This window comes from Salvia splendens, chromosome 3, assembly GCF_004379255.2.
Source record: "Salvia splendens isolate huo1 chromosome 3, SspV2, whole genome shotgun sequence".
NCBI classification, from domain to species: Eukaryota; Viridiplantae; Streptophyta; class Magnoliopsida; order Lamiales; family Lamiaceae; genus Salvia; species Salvia splendens.
Window position 1 is genome coordinate 43313467 of NC_056034.1, and position 19822 is coordinate 43333288.

General features: G+C 38.2%; 4 protein-coding genes across 5 annotated transcripts; 3 read left to right on the forward strand and 1 right to left on the reverse strand.

The window, feature by feature from the left end:
* The first annotated feature begins 3720 nt into the window (after positions 1-3720).
* Positions 3721-6377, forward strand: LOC121796217 (leucine-rich repeat extensin-like protein 2). The gene has a single exon (XM_042195000.1). It carries the CDS (start codon positions 3818-3820, stop codon positions 6041-6043), a length of 2226 nt encoding a protein of 741 aa, XP_042050934.1. The 5' UTR covers positions 3721-3817; the 3' UTR covers positions 6044-6377.
* A 2211-nt stretch (positions 6378-8588) lies between these two features.
* Positions 8589-11841, reverse strand: LOC121796218 (probable protein phosphatase 2C 44). Its single transcript, XM_042195001.1, has 5 exons — positions 11377-11841; positions 10393-10650; positions 9764-10040; positions 9506-9660; positions 8589-9094 (listed from the first exon to the last, which is right to left on the reverse strand). The coding sequence occupies exons 1-5, from the start codon at positions 11425-11427 to the stop codon at positions 8957-8959; spliced, it is 879 nt and encodes a 292-aa protein (XP_042050935.1). The 5' UTR covers positions 11428-11841; the 3' UTR covers positions 8589-8956.
* A 1805-nt stretch (positions 11842-13646) lies between these two features.
* On the forward strand, positions 13647-18102 carry LOC121796219 (hepatocyte growth factor-regulated tyrosine kinase substrate-like). Of its 2 annotated transcripts, XM_042195003.1 has the most exons (10): positions 13648-13920; positions 14800-14856; positions 14935-15002; positions 16251-16461; positions 16537-16640; positions 16755-16830; positions 16919-16978; positions 17069-17119; positions 17242-17320; positions 17716-18102. In XM_042195003.1, exons 1-10 carry the CDS (start codon positions 13840-13842, stop codon positions 17796-17798), a joined length of 870 nt encoding a protein of 289 aa, XP_042050937.1. In that variant the 5' UTR covers positions 13648-13839; the 3' UTR covers positions 17799-18102. The 2 variants fall into 2 exon arrangements, with proteins under 2 accessions (XP_042050938.1, XP_042050937.1); XM_042195004.1 differs by lacking the exon at positions 17242-17320 and having other exon boundaries at positions 13647-13920.
* Positions 18103-18239: 137 nt separating this feature from the next.
* On the forward strand, positions 18240-19812 carry LOC121796220 (E3 ubiquitin-protein ligase RHA2A-like). Its single transcript, XM_042195005.1, has one exon. It carries the CDS (start codon positions 18803-18805, stop codon positions 19538-19540), a length of 738 nt encoding a protein of 245 aa, XP_042050939.1. The 5' UTR covers positions 18240-18802; the 3' UTR covers positions 19541-19812.
* The last annotated feature ends 10 nt before the right edge of the window (positions 19813-19822 follow it).

A 19822-nucleotide genomic window follows, 5' to 3' on the forward strand; every position in this document is an offset into this window, starting at 1 on the left:
TCCATATAAAATTGTATTTTAAATTATGTCATTTTTATTTTTTAAAGATTTTAATTATGTTTTTTTTTTAATTTTAAGTTGTATTTTTATTTTATGCTGTAATGTTATTTTAATTTTAATGAAGTGTGTTTGTTTTAATTGAATTGTGTTGGAAATATAAATAAATATGAAATTGAATGAATAGTAATTTAAGGGACGGTTAAGGGATAGAGTAAAAAAGTACAATGGAGCCCTCAAATAGTAGTTTAAGGGACGGTTAAGGGACGGTATGGAGACAGCGTAGTGGATGCTTTAAGAAGCAGTTTAATAAATAAATAAAACATAATAAGAATAAATATTTTTAAATGTCAATAGACAATTATGAATTGTGCTTACTTGTACATTAAGGTATGTATTCTCCAAAACTGGCTAGTTGGAGATTCACTTAATTGTACCAAAAGAGGAATACAGTTTTTATTATTAATTGACCAAATAAGCAACGCGGTTTGAGTTTGAATTTAGCGGGCCCCATTTCCTGCTCTGGCAAACAATGTACTACAAACCAGTAAAATTTTACACCTTTCTCTCTCACACACACTTTTTGTCAAAAAAAATAATTCAAACACTTTCCAGTAAAAAAGGTGATTCCGTCGCCTTGGCGGCCTCCACACTCCGCCTGATATCATGTGAGGGGGTTCAATCAGGATACGCAGTAGCCCGTTAAAGGGGAGGACTTAACCCACTAGCTGCCAGAAGCCCATCTCCCAAGGCCTCATACTTGTGTGTGAGAGATGAAAGCAACTACACGACAGCAGTGGGATTCGAACCCAGACTTATTGCAGCAAGATCTGCCCCTTCGTTGCCAACCACGCTACGCCCCTGCGAGCAATTCAAACTCTTTTTCCATAGACAGAAAGGTTTACTTTAACAAGATTAATGTAGTTTAGTGGTAATAATATCTAATAATTTTTCTCCAATCATATCATATGTAAAAAACATTTAGTGACTATTTTAGATTCTCTCTCTCCAATAAAGTAACAACATAAGGGGCAAAGATACAGCATGTGAATTGACCAATTTCTATTTAGTTTGTCGTTTGCTGTAAAAAAAGAATTGTCTATTTTTGAATAGTTCTGGATTCAAAAATGTAAAAGTAGAACAATTTAGTCAGCAAATAATGATTAATGTTATTTATATATCAATTCAAATGTCAAATGGATAAGTGTCATATGTGGCATGAACTTACCAACTCAATTTCTAAATATATAGTTCAAAATTATATACTCCTACTATAAAATTATAGACCGCCGGATGAATAATTAATACTTATACCAAGAATAATAAAGAGTTTAAAAACAAAACACTATAATATATTTATGGTTAGTAAAATAAAATTCGACGTGCTCACCATATATATGAATGGGAGTGTATTAGTTGCATTCATGTCGATTTCATTTTTAGATAGGGGAGAAGACTAGGATATACTGAATTAGTATTAGTATTATTTATATAAAAAGTCAATCACTTGAATGCTCATCTACATTACAATCAAAATATATTACTCCATAAGTATGAACTTTTAGGTTGGTTTCCATAATCATTTATAAACAACTTATTAAACTCTCAAATATAAAAATTAAATTAGTAAGAAATAATTAAAAAAATAAAATTTGAAAAAGATAAATAGTGAATGTGCACTGTTAAAATTTATGTAAAATGTGCATTGTTATTAAGTTGTGAGAATCGGAGCCCATTGTAGTAGATGTGAGTCACCGCAGCGGCAACGCGCTTTATCACACGTTTACGCTATAAATGTCTTAATTGCACGTGGTAAAGAAATATTCTTCCATCTACAAAATTAATATCATGTTTTTCTATTTTAATTTGTTTATGAAAATGAATCACTTTTTATTTTTGTTATAAAAAATTTATATAATAAAGTGGATTTCAAATACTTACTACTCCCTCTTCAGAGCTGAGGCGCTTTTCTTTTACACGGAGTTTAAGAAAATGAATTTTAATATGTTACGTAATTAGATAATAAAATAGATAAAGTAATAGAGAATAAAATAAAAGAGATAATGAAATAGATAAGAAAAAGTGAGTTAGTTATACTACTCCTACATCCGTTTATGGAAATGACTCAATTATAAAAGAACTTTCCAAAATAGAAAAATGACTCAACTATGAACGAATAAAAAGAGTACTAATATTATAATCATTCTTCTCTCTATCTAATTTACTTTATTAATATTAATTAAAATTTGTGAATATATGAAGTGGTTAGTATTTAGAACCATCTGATGAGATAAGTATGAATGTTTTCACATGGCATAGTCTATGGATTATGTTAGTACCCTACCCATGCTTGTACCATTGCAACAAATAGTAACAATAATTAGGTAAGACCAATTCTAATATAATCCCTTCGTCCCAAAGAATATGCACTTTGAGTTCGACATGAATTTTAATGTAAAATTAATAAAGTTATAGAAAGGTAAAAAGAAAAAGTAATTAAAATATTATTAGTAAAGAATGGATCCTATCTCATTTGAGAGAAAAAAACTTTTCAAAATTAAAAGACCACCTTTTTCACTTTTACTTGTCACAAAATAATCTCGACGTGCTTCCCTGTCAACATGATTCCCATGTCTCTCTCTCCCTCTTCTTATTTTCCATTTATTTTATTCTTTTCCCATTCATTCTTTTTTCCAAACACAACTTGAATACCAATCATGTTCACAGCCAGCATTTTTAACTAAATCTTTGGCTGGAAAATGATTTAAATTATTAAACATATAATCAAATCAAGATCGTCACAGTACCATTTTGTTACTCCATTAGTACTTAATTGATTCACTTATCAATTTGCTAATTAAAATGGAATTTCACTTCTTACACCAACGATTTCACATGTTATAAAAAAATAAATTCAAATATTTATACAAACGATGTATATCTGGCGTAATTGAGAGTATTATTTTAGTCGTAACGGTTGGCGACACAACTACGGTCCCTTAAATTGATCCTATTTTTAAATTTTCTAATTCCAACTGTCATAAAACTAAGTTATTCAATATCTTTCTTCAGTTTACTTATTAATACTCGGTTTTCATAAATGTAAAAAAATATGAGTAAAAATATTGTGGCTCCTATTTTTATAGTACTTTATTCATTTGCAAAAATAATTTCATCTTTTTTTATTTTAACATCTATCAAAACTAACATCATCTCTATTTATTAAAAATTTCTCATTAAATATTCCTTCTTATCTTTTCTACTTCACCACTTTTTCTCATATTTGTCAACTACGCATTATAACTCGTGTTATCTACAAATAAGACTATTTTTATGGATGAAAAATGTAAAAATGACATCTTTGTAAAATACCAATGGCCAATTTAAATACTCCATATAACTAAATACTCCCTATGTCCCATTAAAAATGAAATATTTTATTTTTTGAATTATTCCATTAAAAATGAAACGTTTTCTGAAATGAAAACAACTTTATTTTTACTTTTCTATCTCTTTTAATTTACTATATCTTTATTAATTTACAAAACAACACTATATAAAATCCTATGATGATTACTAAATATTTCATATTCGATGGGACAAAGCAATACATATTAGTTTGATCAGAAGAAATATTTAAATAAAATAAAAATATATTGGTAAAAAATTAAAGCGAGGAGGGAATAAATTGAGTAACAGGTGGTAGCTTACTCATTGAATTTATTATTATTATTTTGTCAGCGAAAACCACTCGTCTCTGTTCCCTTTTAATGTGCGCTAATAATCCATCTCCTCACTCATTGCTTCTCCCTCTCCTCTCATGAATCCCTCCGCCACCACTTCGCGGCGGCGCCGCCCCTCATTATTACTCTTCACAGCCTTCACAATCGCCCTCGTCGCTTTGCAGATCCCCAATGTAGCTGCGGGGGAGAACGACGTCGACTTCAAAGGCATCGTTCGCGACGCCAGAAACCTCACATTCGAGAACCCTAGCCTCCGCCGCGCCTACTACGCCTTACAGTCGTGGAAGCACGCCATTTTCTCCGATCCGTTCAACTTCACCGCGAATTGGACCGGCGCGGACGTCTGCTCCTATGGCGGCGTGTTCTGCGCCCCCTCGCCGTCGAACGCCTCTGTGAGAGTTGTGGCGGGAATCGATCTCAACCACGGCGATATCGCTGGTTATTTGCCGGATGAGCTAGGGCTGCTCACCGATCTGGCGCTTTTCCACATCAATTCCAACAGATTCTGCGGTGTTGTTCCTGATACTTTCAAAAAATTGAAGGTGCTTTTTGAGCTGGATTTGAGTAACAACCGTTTTGTTGGAGGATTTCCGAAGGTAGTGCTGTCGCTGCCGTCGCTGAAGTTTTTAGATCTCCGGTTCAACGACTTCGAAGGCGGAGTTCCGACTCAGATTTTCGATAAGGATTTGGACGCGTTGTTTTTGAACGACAACAGATTCCGGTTCGGAATCCCGGCGAATCTCGGCAACTCGCCGGTTTCGGTGCTGGTGTTGGCAAACAACAACCTCGGCGGCTGCATTCCGGCCAGCATTGGGAAGATGGGGAAGACGCTGAACGAGCTGATTCTGATGAACGACAATCTGACGGGGTGCCTGCCGCCGCAGATCGGGATGCTGAAGGAGCTGACGGTGTTCGATGTGAGCTTCAACAACCTGCAGGGGCCTCTTCCGGCGGAGATCAGCCGCATGCGGAGCCTGGAGCAGCTCGACGTGGCGCACAACCGCCTCACCGGAGTTGTGCCGGCAACCGTTTGCCAGCTGCCACGCCTCGAGAACTTCACCTACTCCTTCAATTACTTCACCGGCGAGGCGCCTCAGTGCAGCAGATTCGGCGGCGGCTCCGTCGCTGACGGAAAGCAGAATTGTATTCCGAGCAAGAGCAACCAGAGGTCTGCTAAGGAATGCGCCTCTGATGATGCCAAGCCCTACGATTGTAGAAAATCCAGCTGCTTCGTCGCCGGAAGGCCAACTCCATCACCGACGCCGACGCCGAAACCCTCGCCTAGGCCATCTCAAGCTCCGTCTCCGCCTACTTCCAGGTCTTCGCCGACTGTTAGGTCCCACCCTCCGCCGCCTCCGGCACCATCTACACCTCAGCACACACCGCCGCCGCCTACTCACAGCTCTTCTCCGGGGTCTCACTTCCGCTCTCCGCCACCACCTGTCGAGCATCAATATTCCCCACCACCACCTGACCACAAGTCCTCCCCCAACACTCACTACAGACCACCTCCACCTCCTCTAGCTTCTCCTCCGCCACCACCTTCACCGTCCCCTCCTCCACCTTCTCCTTCCCCACCACCACCATACGTCTACACATCTCCTCCACCACCACCACCACCACCTTCACCTTCCCCGCCTCCACCATACGTCTACACATCACCACCACCACCACCACCTTCTCCTTCCCCGCCACCACCATATGTCTACTCATCACCACCACCACCACCTCCTTCCCCACCTCCACCATATGTCTATTCATCACCACCACCTCCACCATCACCGTTCCCACCTCCGCCATACGTCTACTCATCACCACCACCACCACCACCAACACCTTCTCCCTGCCCACCTTCACCATCCCCACCTCCACCATATGTCTACTCATCTCCACCACCCCCACCACCATCACAATCCCCACCTCCACCATACATCTACACATCTCCACCACCACCCTCCCCATCCCCTCCACCCCCATACATCTACACATCTCCACCACCACCTTCCCCATCCCCTCCACCACCATACGTCTACACTTCACCCTCCCCACCCCCACCATACCACTACACATCACCCCCTCCACCACCACCACCCACCACCCCAGAATGCCCTCCCGTAGCATCCCATTCCCCACCACCACCACCTCCCAAACACTCATCACCGCCGCACCATCATTCATCCCCACCACCCCCGCCATACGTCTACTCATCGCCACCACCTCCGCCGCCGGAACACATTCCATTGCCACCAATAACAGGGGTGTCCTACGCATCCCCGCCGCCACCGGTCATTCCATACTATTAATCTCCCTTCACATTTTCAGTGCCGTCAAAATCCTCAAAAATGACAGCGAATCAAAACGGGGGCAAACAAATTTACCAATTATTGAGCTGTTATCTCTTCGATCATGAGCTGTTAGTATAGTTTATCTTTATTTTATTTCTTTTTGAGATTCATTTTATGGGTTTGTTTCTTGAATATTTTTTTCAAATTAAGTTATATTATTGGCTATATAATAATTACATGTATTATTGAAGAGATGTGTCGGGGAAGAGACTGCATAATTAGTTCATTTTCATACTAGTTGTGATGGTGTATAAATCCCAATCATCAGTCCAATTTTTATCTTCTTGATCTACCTGGATTATGGTGTAAATTTGTAATGCAGCATGATGTGTTTGGTTTTATGTCAATAAATTAATGAACTCGCAATTGTGTTTGTCACAATCATCGTAAATCTCTTCGAAAATGAACTAATTTTTTCACACAAAAAAAACTCTCACACAATTTTCTCTTTAAATTTAATTCTCAATTGTACAAAAATGTCCTACGCCTATAACGGAGATCGATTTCATATCAATCTCATTGAGAGGACATGCTGTCTCCAGGAACCCAAAGCTTGACAATGCCCTACAACCCAAGGCCTCTTCCTCGTCCTCCATATGAGGATGTCTACGTCCCCTACATGTCCCACATTCGACGCCCTAGAGCCTGAGGCAGTTACTGTCCCAAATTCCAATGGCAAATATTCAAATTCCAGAGCAAAATCTGGAGCCTGGCGAAGATGCCGAAGCGATGCCCGTCACCCATCCTCTTTCGTTGAGACAGATAAATTGTTTGAAATGAGGTTGCCACTTTGGGGGATGCGGTCGTGGGAACCCAACAATCTCGTAAGGTTTTTTAGGAGAAGGTTTGACAACCTACAACTCAAATAGGCCGGAAAGAACTCCTCAATGTGCAATGAAGATGCTTCGGTGTCATTTCGACCGAGTGAGCCCTGCAATCCAAAATCCGTCGGCATCTACAAAAATGAAGAGAGGCGGTTTTGTCAATAATTGGTGGAGGGTGCAGGGAACCCGACATTCTAAAGTGGGTTATGAGTATCTACTAGCAGGACGTCAAGAAGCCCTTCAAGTATGTCAATAATTGGTGGAGGGTGCAGGGAATCGACAAGTTGGCGGGAGCTCGGGCTCGAGCTCAAAATGCACGAAGCACATGGTCGGTGACTACTCGAAAGCCGATTCTCGGGAGGGTTAGAGTCGGTTAGCGACATCCTCTAATTAAGATGAAGGCGACAAAGGCTAGAGGCAGAAGGGGACGATACGAACCAAGCCAACACTCAGGAGGCCCCTCCTACCACCCCCAATCATAATGTTTTACTTGGATATTTGTAGCAAGCCATAAATAACGACACTATCCATATGACACCGGTACTATTGGTGGCACATGACCAACTTAGATCATCCGCAATAGCGGATGTCCCGGCGGACGCCAGATCGGCGTGCCGGTCGTCCGTGCGGGACGTCCGCTATCGCGTCGGGAGAGGCGTACGCTGACGTCCCCGGCAGACGTGAGGTATATGCGGACGTCCGCTATTGCGGTGCCACGGCGGACGTCCCAATTTTCGATTTTTTTAACTCTATATATACGGCTCGTTGAACTTTTAATTCCTTAAATTGCATATTTGTGAATTTCTGAATTTTTATTATTGTTCTTGTCCGCGGGGATATCCTTGGGGATGTCAGCTATTGTGCACTGGGATGTCCTTATGACGTGACAGTGCTGTGGGATGTCCTTAAATGGCAGGAGGCGTTTTTGGGGTGTCCGCCAGGATGTCCGCCGGGACATCCGTCCCTATTGTGGATGCTTTTATTGAACATCTCATAAGAGAGCCGATGTAGTAATTTTCATTATGTGTTTCTTAGGATTTTTTATTATGTATTAATATGTATAAAATTAGAAAAGGGCATTTTTCGTTTTTCCAACATATAATTTGAATTATAAATCATAAAATCTCAAAATTCCAATTGACAAAATTTGTTTTGTTTTTATTTTTAATTCTCATAGTTTCTTTAGTTGAAAACTTTTGTTACATAATCACATTAATACATGTTCAAGTCACTATTAATCAAAATACTGAAGTTTTGTATGTGTATACCAATTTAACATCGCATTTGATTTTGACTGAGAAAAATCATTATGGAACAGTTGAGAGGTTTTGAAATTTTGTGATTTGTCATTCAAATTTTGAAATGTATTAAAAAACATTTAACTAAATTTTATAATTTTATATAATTTACCCAAATTACAATTTGAAATAACTAATCCATGTTAAATTGATCAACTAATTCACTCCACACCACATTAATTAAAGTGTAGTCAATGTGCTCACTCCACACCATATTAATTAAAGTTAAGTCAATGTGCATGAAAAGGGCAAAACTACATTAAAACCTTCCTCCCATAAGGATAAGAAACATTAATAACAAACAAGAATAGTGGATGGACTATGATTTCGGGAACATTAAATGCATGTAATTAAGTAAAATAAATATTAATAATACCCATCTAACAAAAATGTGGACTATATTTCATGAAAATAAAAATGAAATAGGACAATACATACATACCAGCAAGAAAGAAGAAGCAAACCAGTTCAAAATACATTTCTAATCTCAGTTTTAGTTATTTCTCATATCTATATACATACACATCACAGCATATAATAAGTCTTCAACTCAAGCTACATGAGAAATCTGCCATTATTAACAAAAATTAAGAAAAAAAGTGATTTTTCCCTATCTACTCCAAACAATGCTTTCGAGAGAGAGAGATGCAAACTATCTACTTTGATTCTTCCCAGCAAACAAACCAAATTATTCAAACACTCTTTAGATCACAAGGACCGTTACTCGACCGCATTCTTCTCTCGTGGCATCAGCCGAAGCGAATCACAATGCACGATATGTCGTCTTTGCTCTTTCTCGTCAAAGCCTCCGTGGTCAGGCGCTTCGCAGCTGCTTGAGGGTCCTTGATGTTCTTCACCACGTCGACCGCCTCTTGGTTGCTCATTACCTGCTCAATTCGATTTTCGGTTCAATAATCAATTCTCAAAAGAGTAAATGTCAATTTTGGTCCTAAACATATGACCAAAATACGAATTTGGTTCAAAACATTCACTTTTTGAAAAACTGGTTCATAACAAATGAAATCTTTGTCGGAGTGGTCCTTTTTTTACGGTTCCGTCAAAAAAACTAACTGTCATGCCACCGTGCAATTAGCTATGACCGTTAGTTTTTTGACAGAACCGTCAAAAAGAGAACTGTTTGTCGACATTTTCATTTGTTATGGACCTGTTATTCAAAAAGTGAATGTTTTTTACCAAATTCATATTTTGGTCATATGTTTAGCAGTTTAGGATCAAAATTGACCTTTACTCTTCACAAAGTAAAATAAAAAAAACTCAGTTGGTGTGAGAGAGTTAACCTTCCACAAGCCATCACTAGCCAATATGACAAACTGTGTGGTCGAGTCAATGCGTATGTCACGCACATCAGGCTCCGAACTCAAATGCGCTTTGAGATTTTCGTCCCCAAAGGCGCGTGCAACAGCAAGCTGGCCGTTGACACGAGGTACATCACCTGAGATGAGAGTCTTAATTTTCATGGCATCAAATCACAAAATTCCAAATACATTCAGTATAATATATCTACAACGAATATAACGAGAAGAGAGGTTAAATACCGGGAAGAGTTGTCACGAAACCACCCTGCTTCTCGATCCTCTTCTTCTCACTATGGGGCTCGTGGTCCACAGAGAGCTGTTCGGCAGTTTTATTCCTACAGATGACCGCCCTCGAATCTCCAATGTTTGCCACCCACAGATGTTTTCCATCGATCACAATTGCAGTAACTGCAGTCGAGCCACCGGGTCCTAATTGCATGGATTTCTCTAGGATGAGTTTATCGGTTGAATGATACGCGTTTATTATAGCCGAAGTGGGATCCTCCCAAAAATTAGGCTGCACGGGTTAATAAAACGATACCTTCAGATAAAGAAGAGCTTAAACCTATTTATCCATGCCTACTACTTAAAGCTCAAATCTAATAAACACAAATCCACAACCACAAAACTTCATGGTCTTGGAAACTCTTTCCTTTCCTAAAATGTTCGATTAAATGGAAGGCGAAGGTTGCCATCTTTATCCGAACGTGAAAATGATCACTAAGTTGGTATAAATGCATTGAGTTGATTAACTTTTCTGTAAATTTCTTCGACTACCTTTCATTTGCTAAGCCATTCTTAACATGCTCAAAGCATCTGTATCGGCATGATTCACAAACAGAGACGGGAAATAAGAACTGAATACACACCTCTCGCAGTATATTGTCGAAGAGATTATCCTTTAGATAAGTGGGGACACGATCGCCTAGGTGGCCATCGTAGATTGCAAACAAACCAAGAACATGATCCTTCTTCTTCCTGTACTCGGCAACATGGTAGTCTTCCATGTCATGACCCGATTGCCCTTTCACCAAGTGGAAGCCATGGCTCACTTGGTTCGTGATCGGTGACGACTTGCTCTTCCCTTTTCCAGTATCGGGTGAAGAGCCTTCTAAACCAGCGATTTTCTACAAATCCCACATGAAAAAGCCCCCCAAAACGAGCTACCATCAATCTCAACGCTTTGCAATTCATCAAATCTCAATATATAAACAACTAATCATCACTGGTAATTCTTAATTGTCGAACAATTAACACACATAAGCAAGAACTCTTCACAAAACTAGGATGAGGGTCTCCAATTATCAAAATTTCTGACCAAATATGCACTAATCATCGAACAATTAGCACTTAAATCACCTATACCGCATCTTACTATTCCGTTATTACACATAATCAAGAACTCTGTTGCACAAAACTAGGATGATGGACTTCAATAATTCAGTTACCATATTTCTACTCCTGAAAAAAAATCATACTTTTAATTCCACGATCATCAAATCATCGATTTTACCATACATCAACATCAAAACTCAATAGATAAACAACCAATCATCACCGTTAATTCTTAATTATCGAACAATTTACACACATAATCAAGAACTCATTTCACAAAACTAGGATGAGGGTCTTCAATTACCAAAATCACTGACCAGATATGAGCTAATCATGATTAATCATCCAACAATTACCTCTCAAATCACCTCTACAACATCTTATTATTACAACACACATAATCAAGAACTCTGTTGCACAAAACTAGGATGAGGGCCTTCAATTACCATATCCCAACCCCTTAAAAATCCATACTTTTAAATCCACAATCATCAACAAATAGGATCCAAAAAAGGTACCTTGATCAAGCCAAGAGGGCTGCAGCCTTTAGAAGGGCGTTTCTTCTCCATCTCTAAACCTGACAGCTATAACACCAATTGATCATAAAACAAAGGGATGCATACCAAACCCTCATACACAAACACCCCTTTCTTCTTTCCCTATCTCGATCAAGAAAAGATGGCAACAAGAACAATAAAAAGAGTGCTTTTTCTTGTTTGAGAAAAGACTGATTATATCTATGTGTGTGAAGTCTCGGGTACGGCAAAGGGCATGTGAATTGAAGGAAGGTTGTTAAGTATTTCAAGAAGATTCATGGAAATTTCTCTTGCCCCATGAATTTTTTTTTTGGTAATCAACTTGTTTCTCTTGATAACGGGAGAGCTGCTGGTGCTGGTGCTGGTGCTGCAATTGGTGATGTGGGGACAGAGGAAATGGGGAGAATTGATTAATGGTGTAAGTTGACATATTCAAAGTCTAACTTGAAAGCGTGTGATTGTGTTTGAATTGTCTTTCTTTCTTTCTTTCTTTCTTTTTATTCTTCTGTCTTTCACTGTTTTTGCAACGAGGATTTTGAGAAATGCCCGAGCCAAATTTGTCCTTTTTGAATCCTAATTCTTATCGAATTTATTTGGTGGGATGGTCGGAAAGTAATGTGATTCTTTGTTGCTAAGTTCTTGATTTACTGACACATTTCGAATAATGACAATAATCTGATTACTATAACTAATGAAGATTATTCTTTTTCATCTTCCTAATATAGTCTTAACTTGACATTTTAACCGATAACGCATTGATTCTTTTTTTCTTTATACGCATCACTTCCTTATTTTGTTAATCATGAATTTTGAGGATCGCTATTATAATTGTGTTTGCTTAAGAGTTAGAGTAGGTGAAAGCTCTTGGTCCTGTTCGAAATTTTATCATATTTTCTTAAAGGAATTTTATCACTTGGTTAGTTCAATATTTGAAGTTAACATCATTATGAAATTTTCTTAGTGGAATGATTAGGTCATTCAAATTTTATACATGAATTCAATCTTTTAATTTAACCTTTAGTTATAGTAATTGAATTTCTTTTAAATTTCATGAATTTATTATGGGTAATTTTTTAAAACACAACAAGAATTATTCACATATTTAGATTTGCATGAGTGACTATGATTAATCTATGAGCCTAATGTTTTAAAAACCGGACCGTTGAACGAACCGGAGAAGCTACTGGTTCATGGTTCAACCGGTTTAATCACTGGTCGAACCGTTATACTGTTGCAAATACATATAATTAAATATACAAAATATATTAAATTTACATATTATTAAATATATATATATATATATAGATAAATAAAATAAATATATAAATAATTAGTTATTGTAGATAAATTTTTTTATTACTATATATAAATAGATAAGTTCATTTTAACTAAAAAAGCGTATTAGAAGAAATAATAAAACATGAATTTTTTAGTTATTTTAAGTAAAACTATATATTAATATCAATAGTAAATTTGTATATAAATTAAATATATTTAATAACTAAAAATATTAATATTCGGTAACAATAAATTATAATGCGCAATAACTATTAAACTCTATGTACAATTATAAACTCCTATATTGCAAAATATTAGTGATTGTAAAAGTATAACCAATAATTTCTTAAAAGAATATAAAAGTAAAATGAATTACTATTAGTTTCGGTGGAAAAATAATTTCAGAGTTAATGTATAACAATAATTAACGTTCATAATATTTCAAAATGACTATGTGGTAGAGTGGTAAAGGAGTTGGTATTTAGAGATGAGGTTATGTGTTTAAACCCTTCTGATTGTATTTTTGGTGAAATTGATTTTGGTTTTGAGACCGAATTGTGATGAATGACTATTGAAATTTAAGATTATTCAAAATTTATTTTATAAAAAATCAAATTCATAAAACAAAATTAAACAATACTCCTACTTTCTTTGTCCCCAAATAATTTTTAATAATACTTTAATCAATTTTTTTTTAAAATTTACCAATTTCTTAAAATTTGACTTTTCCATAATGATTAGGGTGTCCACTATGGAGTGGACGCGGTTGTAGCCGTGAAGGTGGGCGGGGGGGCGGCGGATTATAGTGGAGAAGTTGTCCGCCCCGGGGGCGGACGCGGCGAGGGGGGCGAGAGGCGGCGGACGCGCGATAGCCGGGTGCGGGGCGAGGACGCGGCGGGGGCTATAGCCGCGCCTATAGTGGACGGATTGAGTATAAAGCTTAATTTTATTTATAACTTATCGAGAATTCAACATCACCCACGACATAATAAATTATTGTGTCAGATCGCCACGGGAATGGTTCAGATTGAAATAGCAGAAATGGGATCAACGGCTCAGAAGGTTTCACGAAACGACGAGATTTGAGCTGAAATTCCAGTTGATCAAACCAAAATTGAAGTCGCCAGTGAGGAGAGAGCGAGAGTGTTGCTTTGCTCAGTGGTGAAGATGTCCGTTGAGCCGCCGCCCTTCCAGGAAGCCTCTCGCTGCGATGTCTGCAAATGCAGCTTCTCCACCTTCCGCCGCCGGGTAATTCGCACTTCCGATGAAAAAATTAGTTGGAGCTACTTTGGTTATGTTCCTCATTTAGTCGCTCCTGATTTCGATTGACCTGTTGCGGAGTCGATGCATTTGGTTGTTGAGTGCAATTTAATGTGGAAAGTGAGGATCGTGTTAGTATTGTGATGAAGATAAGGGCGATTGCATGTCTTTGTGATTGATTTGATCTGATTTTAGGTTGAGTGGTCGGTTGATTTTGTGGTTGCTGATCAGATCGATTGATTGTTTCAGATGCGGGTGCCTTATCCTTCGATTAGCATAGCGTACTTCGTTTGAGTAGTCTAGGATATAGGTCATCTGTCTGTATTTGGGGATGGATAAAGTAGGACTTTTGCTATTTAATCTTATTGTGCAATTTGTTTATTAGAAATATAATTAGTATTACTATTTCAATCAGCCAACCTTGCTTGATTCACATCCTCATCAGCATGTGAATCCTGTGGATGCTTGCTGCTTTTAAAATCCAAACTTGTGCAGTTATTGAGGTTTTAAAAGTACCTCTAAGTATCAATTATTGTTGATGACTCAAATGTCCAATTTTTTTGAGCCATGTAGGCAAGTTAATCATGTGCCTGTCTGTGATATTTTGATAAGAGAATGTTTGGCTCGTTATATGCTATATTATCATGTTATAATCATCTCTATCATTGAATCCCAACATAAAATCCTGCTTCTTGTAAATTTGAAACATCCACCACCTTGCTAGACTTGATTGGATATTTTGTCGTATTTCATAAGGTTTTGGCATTTTGCCGACTTTGTATCTAAAATTATTTTCGGTAGGATTCACAAGATTGCAATATGATTACACATTATGTAATTCTCTTGTCACATCTCTTGTATTTGCAGCATCATTGCCGATGTTGTGGCCGTACTTTATGTGCTGAACATTCGTCTGATCAAATGGTATGCACTCTATAGAAAACACATATCGCATTATGTCTCTATGTATGGAAATTTCCTAATGTCTCTCCCTTGTTTCAGACGTTGCCACAATTTGCTATTCATACGAACGTGCGAGTTTGTGCTAATTGCTTCAATGACAGATCTGGGTAATTTTAGCTGATTCTGTTTTCTTTTTTGCTATTTTGTTGGGTTTCTTAAAAAAATGCAAGGTGAAACATTACTTTTTGGCTGATAGTTTAACATTGAGATTTTTGCAATCCATGTACACATGTATTAGCTAATGTACTACAAGATGTTTTTTTCATAGGGAACATTCACGAAATGACTAACAAAAACAGTAAAAAAAGCGACATAAGAATCTGCTCAGTTCAGTGTAACCAGGGGCGGAGCTAGCTCATTGCTAGAAGGGACAAATGTCCCACCTCAATTTTCCCCATGTATGTATATATATATACTAACATATAATAAAATTTACTTATGTTAGTTCATTCACTATAAGCCAATCTCATATATATTCCCCCCCCCTGTCCAACATAATTTTCTGTATCCGCCTTTGAGTGTAACACTCCTACCTCTTTGGAAGGGGGGATACTATGGAAGTCACTCTCGGTTGGGTTCTTAACCACCCAATACACAAGTATTCAACTTACTTCTGCCATAATATATACCAAAACTATAGAACAGTTTAGCTAACAAGGAGATATGAGGGGGCAACTAGTAGGTTACTTATAACACACTCAATACTACATTGTGCAAGGAAATTAATATCAGCTCAAAACCCCAACTTATTGGATGAAAATTGGTTTTCATATATAGTCTTTAAGCCTTCGTTCAGCCCTAGATTTTGAAGTTGACGACAACAAAGAATTTCCTTAAAAAGATTTATCTATTATCTTGTATGCTTTGATCTTTGAATCTTGCGTGGTGATCTATATCTCAACTCAATCTAAACCAATGGTGGCAATTTACACTGCATGTTTCATTTTGTGCAAAGTATATTACCTTATCTCTCTGGTCAACTGGGCAGAAAACTGCCATATCTGAACCCTGTGGAGCATTCAAGAAACATCAGATCAAGAAATCAGGAACATAATGCATGTCAGTTCTTATGATTTGCATGACACACATAATGTCGGATCACCGTGAAAAATAATTTTTTGAATGCCTCCATAACCCATATTTGGCTTAGAACAAGCAGTTGATCTTTACTTTTATGGATTTGTCTTGTTTCCAAATGGTATATTTTGGTATGCCGCTTGCTTCTTCGATAGCTGCTATTTTTTTGGCTTAGCATTAATCTGGTGGACTAATGTTTATTCTATCGTCTGCATTCTTCACTACTACAACTAATTTATTCCTTCTCCAGTATCTAATCCAGCTTATGTTTGCTGTAGACTGAAGAAGGATGGTGTGTCTGGTGCCACAAATGAAGTTAATGCTGTAACTGATTCCATTTCTAGATTAGATATCGGTGATGTTTCTGATTTGAAACCTGAAGTTAGCTCCGAGAAATCTGCTTTCCCTAGCATTTCAGAATGCAAGTGTGGAATGCCTTTATGCATTTGCGAAGCACCAGCTCCTTCAAAGGATTCTATGTCATCACAGGTAAGTATTATGTTGTCTAATTGTCCTTAGTGACATACAAAATGACACTGATTACAAATTATATCTCCATTTCAGCCATTTACTGCACCATCATATCCCCCTGTTCAATCATTTCCAAAGCCTAAAAAGACAGAGCCAACTCCTAAAAGTAGAGGTTCAACATCGAACAGTAGGCAAGGGTAAGCAAGTATTACCAATTTGTAGCATTCATTATGAGATTGCTTTTTTCTCTATGATTTCAAATATTGTTCATATTCTTTTGATTTGTGTATCAACAAGTGAAACTCCTGCAGTAATCTTTTCAATCCTGGTCAAGTTTCCAACCCTTCTGAGGATATCTCATCTGTTGAATATGAAGTCACTGGGGAGGTATTCATTACTTGGCATGCATAATATATAAACACAGGGTCGATATACTCCTGATATGTATTGCAGCTAACTTTTGCTAAATTCTTAGGGCTTGAGAGAAGCAATAAAAAATGGCGACACGGATGCTGCCAAGAAGCTTTTGAGTCAGGTACCTTTGTTTCTTTCCCTCCAATCCTGAACAGCATGTTGAGCTTTTCTCTTTGTCATTGTAAGCCTGAAAACAAAATCAAATTTGCAGGGAGTGGATGCTAATTATCGGGACAAGCAAGGCTCGTATTTATTACACTTGGTACTCTCCGGCTCTTACCTCCCTCCTGTCTACCCCCTAACCCATAGCCCCCAATTATTTGTGATAATATGAAAGTTAAGTGCTTCCAAATGGCCTCTTACTTAAAAGATACAATAACTCAGGCAGCAGTTTTCAATCAAACTGAGATAGTTTTTGCTCTCATGGACCATAAAGCAAGTTTGGACTGCAAGAATTCACAAGGTAAATGTTTTCAACAAGTTTTGCAGCCCCATTTGATGTTTTTGGTATTAGGACAATCTTCTGAAGTAAAGAATACATTCCAACAATGAAAATGAAATGATGTCTATACTAGTCAACTAGTCCTCTCCAGTGTCAGGTCATGCATGTTGTTTGTAACTCCCCAGCAATCAGATCAATTGATCTATTTGTTCCATCCATCCTGAAACTAGCCATGGTTTGCTGTATTTGGAGTGTGAGAATTCTGTCAACATTATTAGTGAGAGGATATTCTGGATCCACTGGATGGACTTCAATAAGCCATATATCGTCTCTCATGAGCATGGATGCCATAATTATTATATAAACTGAGTGATAAAGAGGTGATTAACTAACCATTTTTGCTGTCATATATGCAGGTGAAACACCTCTAGATTGTGCTCCTGCTACATTGCAGTACAAAATGAAACAGAAGATGAAAGACGATGCAAACTACCTATGATGCATAAATAACACACTACATCAAATTCTTCAGCAATATGCACTTTATTGAGGTTCACCTGTTTGGTAATGAGATGAAGATCATACTCTACAAGACCTCACCGTTCTTGAGATTGCAATAAGCTTGCTAGGTTGCTGTACATTATTACGTCTTTCTGTAACAAACAGCTATGCACGGGAACTTGTAGAGAAATACCATGCCATATTTGATCCCTTGTCAGTTTCAGTTACTGCCTAAAAATATTGCATAAACAGTTTCCAACTATATAAGAATTTAACATCAGCTTACGCTGTTCGTTGGGCAATACACCATCTTCCCATTTCTCATAAACTTTTTCGCGCCCATGCATGTTCACGCTCGTCCCTGATCCCGGATAAGGTGGCACTAAGTTCGCTAAGCGAACATGGTATGTTTTCTTCCTATGTTTTTTTGGCAAAACCATGTGGGTCGTGGGACGTTTTGGTTGGCCTAGCTTACTTTTAGATCTGAAATGAATGTAGTTTCTTTTTCTCAGTACCTACTGACTACTGTAACTCCATGTGGATTGCTCCCATTCATATCGTGTCAGCTTCTTTTGGTGAATGAATTCATGCAATTATATCTGTTGCTTTTCAATCATAAATCTGTTTCATAGAAGCAAACACCATAGACAGTTTAATGTGTTTTCAGGGTGATGAGATTGTATCCAAAAGTTAGGGATTCTGCAAGATATCCTTCAAAAAGAAAAGATGATGTGGGTTCAGACTCTGATATGTTTGATCCTGATTAAAATTTGTGATCATCTCCCCCCATATTTTCTGTTTCTCCTTTAACCAAAATCTGTCTTTTAAAGCTACTTTAATCTCTCTTTAATTGTTGGATAAGGTCATGTTTTCTGTGTAGGAAAAGCACGGTTTACATCTTGCCGACTTGCTGCCATCATAAAGGCTTTTGAAAAAGCATTATCTGATGTGTAAAAATGCCTTCTTTTTCTACCCATTTGCTATTGTGGATGTCATTAGCACATGATCATGATTTTGGTTGTAAAGTTGTCATCTTTAGTTGTCAGAATGTGGCCATGTCCATGTCAGCTCCACCTCTCTTTTTTACTCTTACTGGTTGTTGGAAAGCATAACCAACACAAAGTAAGCATCACCACCACCTATGTCACTCACCCCTCTTTCCTCTTTCTCTCCTATATATACTTGTTCTTGCTGTTGATATCTTCCCCCTTCCTCCATTTCTTCACTTGCTACATTTACTTGCTTGAGTATTTCAAGAATCAGTTAACAATGGCTGTGAGTGATCAGTTTGTGCTATGCAAAGCAGCTCTGATATTTGCAGTGACAAGATGGCTCTTGTCTTTGGCTCTCAACCTCCTCACCAAATCCATAGCTTCTCCCCAGCCCTCCTCATCCTGCTGCTCCGGCTCCTCGTCTCCCGCGGCCAATCTGAGGCTGCTGAAGGGGAGCCTCTCCCTCACCACGTACGGCGAGATGGAGCAGCGGCTGCCGGAGGGACACGACGAGTCGTGCGCCGTCTGCTTGAACGGGCTGAGGAAGAGCAGCCATGTGTGGGAGCTGAGCAACTGCTGCCATGTCTTCCACAAACACTGCCTTGAGAGATGGCTGGCTTACGACAACCGGCTGACCTGCCCTCTCTGCCGGGCCTCCTTGATCGACGCGAGACCGCTGTCGCCGGAGCAGCCGAGCTGGGCGGTGGAGCGGATGCTTTACTTGTTTGGAGATGATCTGCTTCCTTGATTTCTTCATTGTGGGAGGCAGTTTTTTGGCTCTGTCCCCTCCAAATCCAATTAGGCTGATTGGTAGATTATTGTTGTTGTTATTATTATTTTTTATTAGAGGTTGTTATTTATTAGGCTAGAATTATTTCTAGAGATATTAGTTTTGTGTATAAATAGTTTGTTTGGGTTTGCACATTTGCTAACCCATTAGTACATAGATATTCAACATTTGGGAAGTGGTGCATTTGTAAAATTGAGGAATATAATCATAAAGAGCAATTCTTTTCCCAACCTAGTCATC

Bases quoted from the DNA above. Each gene is read 5' to 3' on its own strand.
- LOC121796219 (XM_042195003.1), top strand. From the start codon at position 13,840: ATGTCCGTTGAGCCGCCGCCCTTCCAGGAAGCCTCTCGCTGCGATGTC. The intron at 14,857-14,934 runs GTATGCACTCTA...CCCTTGTTTCAG, and splicing joins AACATTCGTCTGATCAAATG to ACGTTGCCACAATTTGCTAT. The intron at 17,120-17,241 runs GTACTCTCCGGC...ACAATAACTCAG, and splicing joins GCTCGTATTTATTACACTTG to GCAGCAGTTTTCAATCAAAC.
- LOC121796217 (XM_042195000.1), top strand. From the start codon at position 3,818: ATGAATCCCTCCGCCACCACTTCGCGGCGGCGCCGCCCCTCATTATTA.
- LOC121796220 (XM_042195005.1), top strand. From the start codon at position 18,803: ATGATCATGATTTTGGTTGTAAAGTTGTCATCTTTAGTTGTCAGAATG.
- LOC121796218 (XM_042195001.1), bottom strand. From the start codon at position 11,427: ATGGAGAAGAAACGCCCTTCTAAAGGCTGCAGCCCTCTTGGCTTGATC. The intron at 10,651-11,376 runs GTACCTTTTTTG...TGGGATTTGTAG, and splicing joins GCCCTCTTGGCTTGATCAAG to AAAATCGCTGGTTTAGAAGG. The intron at 9,661-9,763 runs GTATTTAACCTC...CTCTCATCTCAG, and splicing joins TTTCGTGACAACTCTTCCCG to GTGATGTACCTCGTGTCAAC.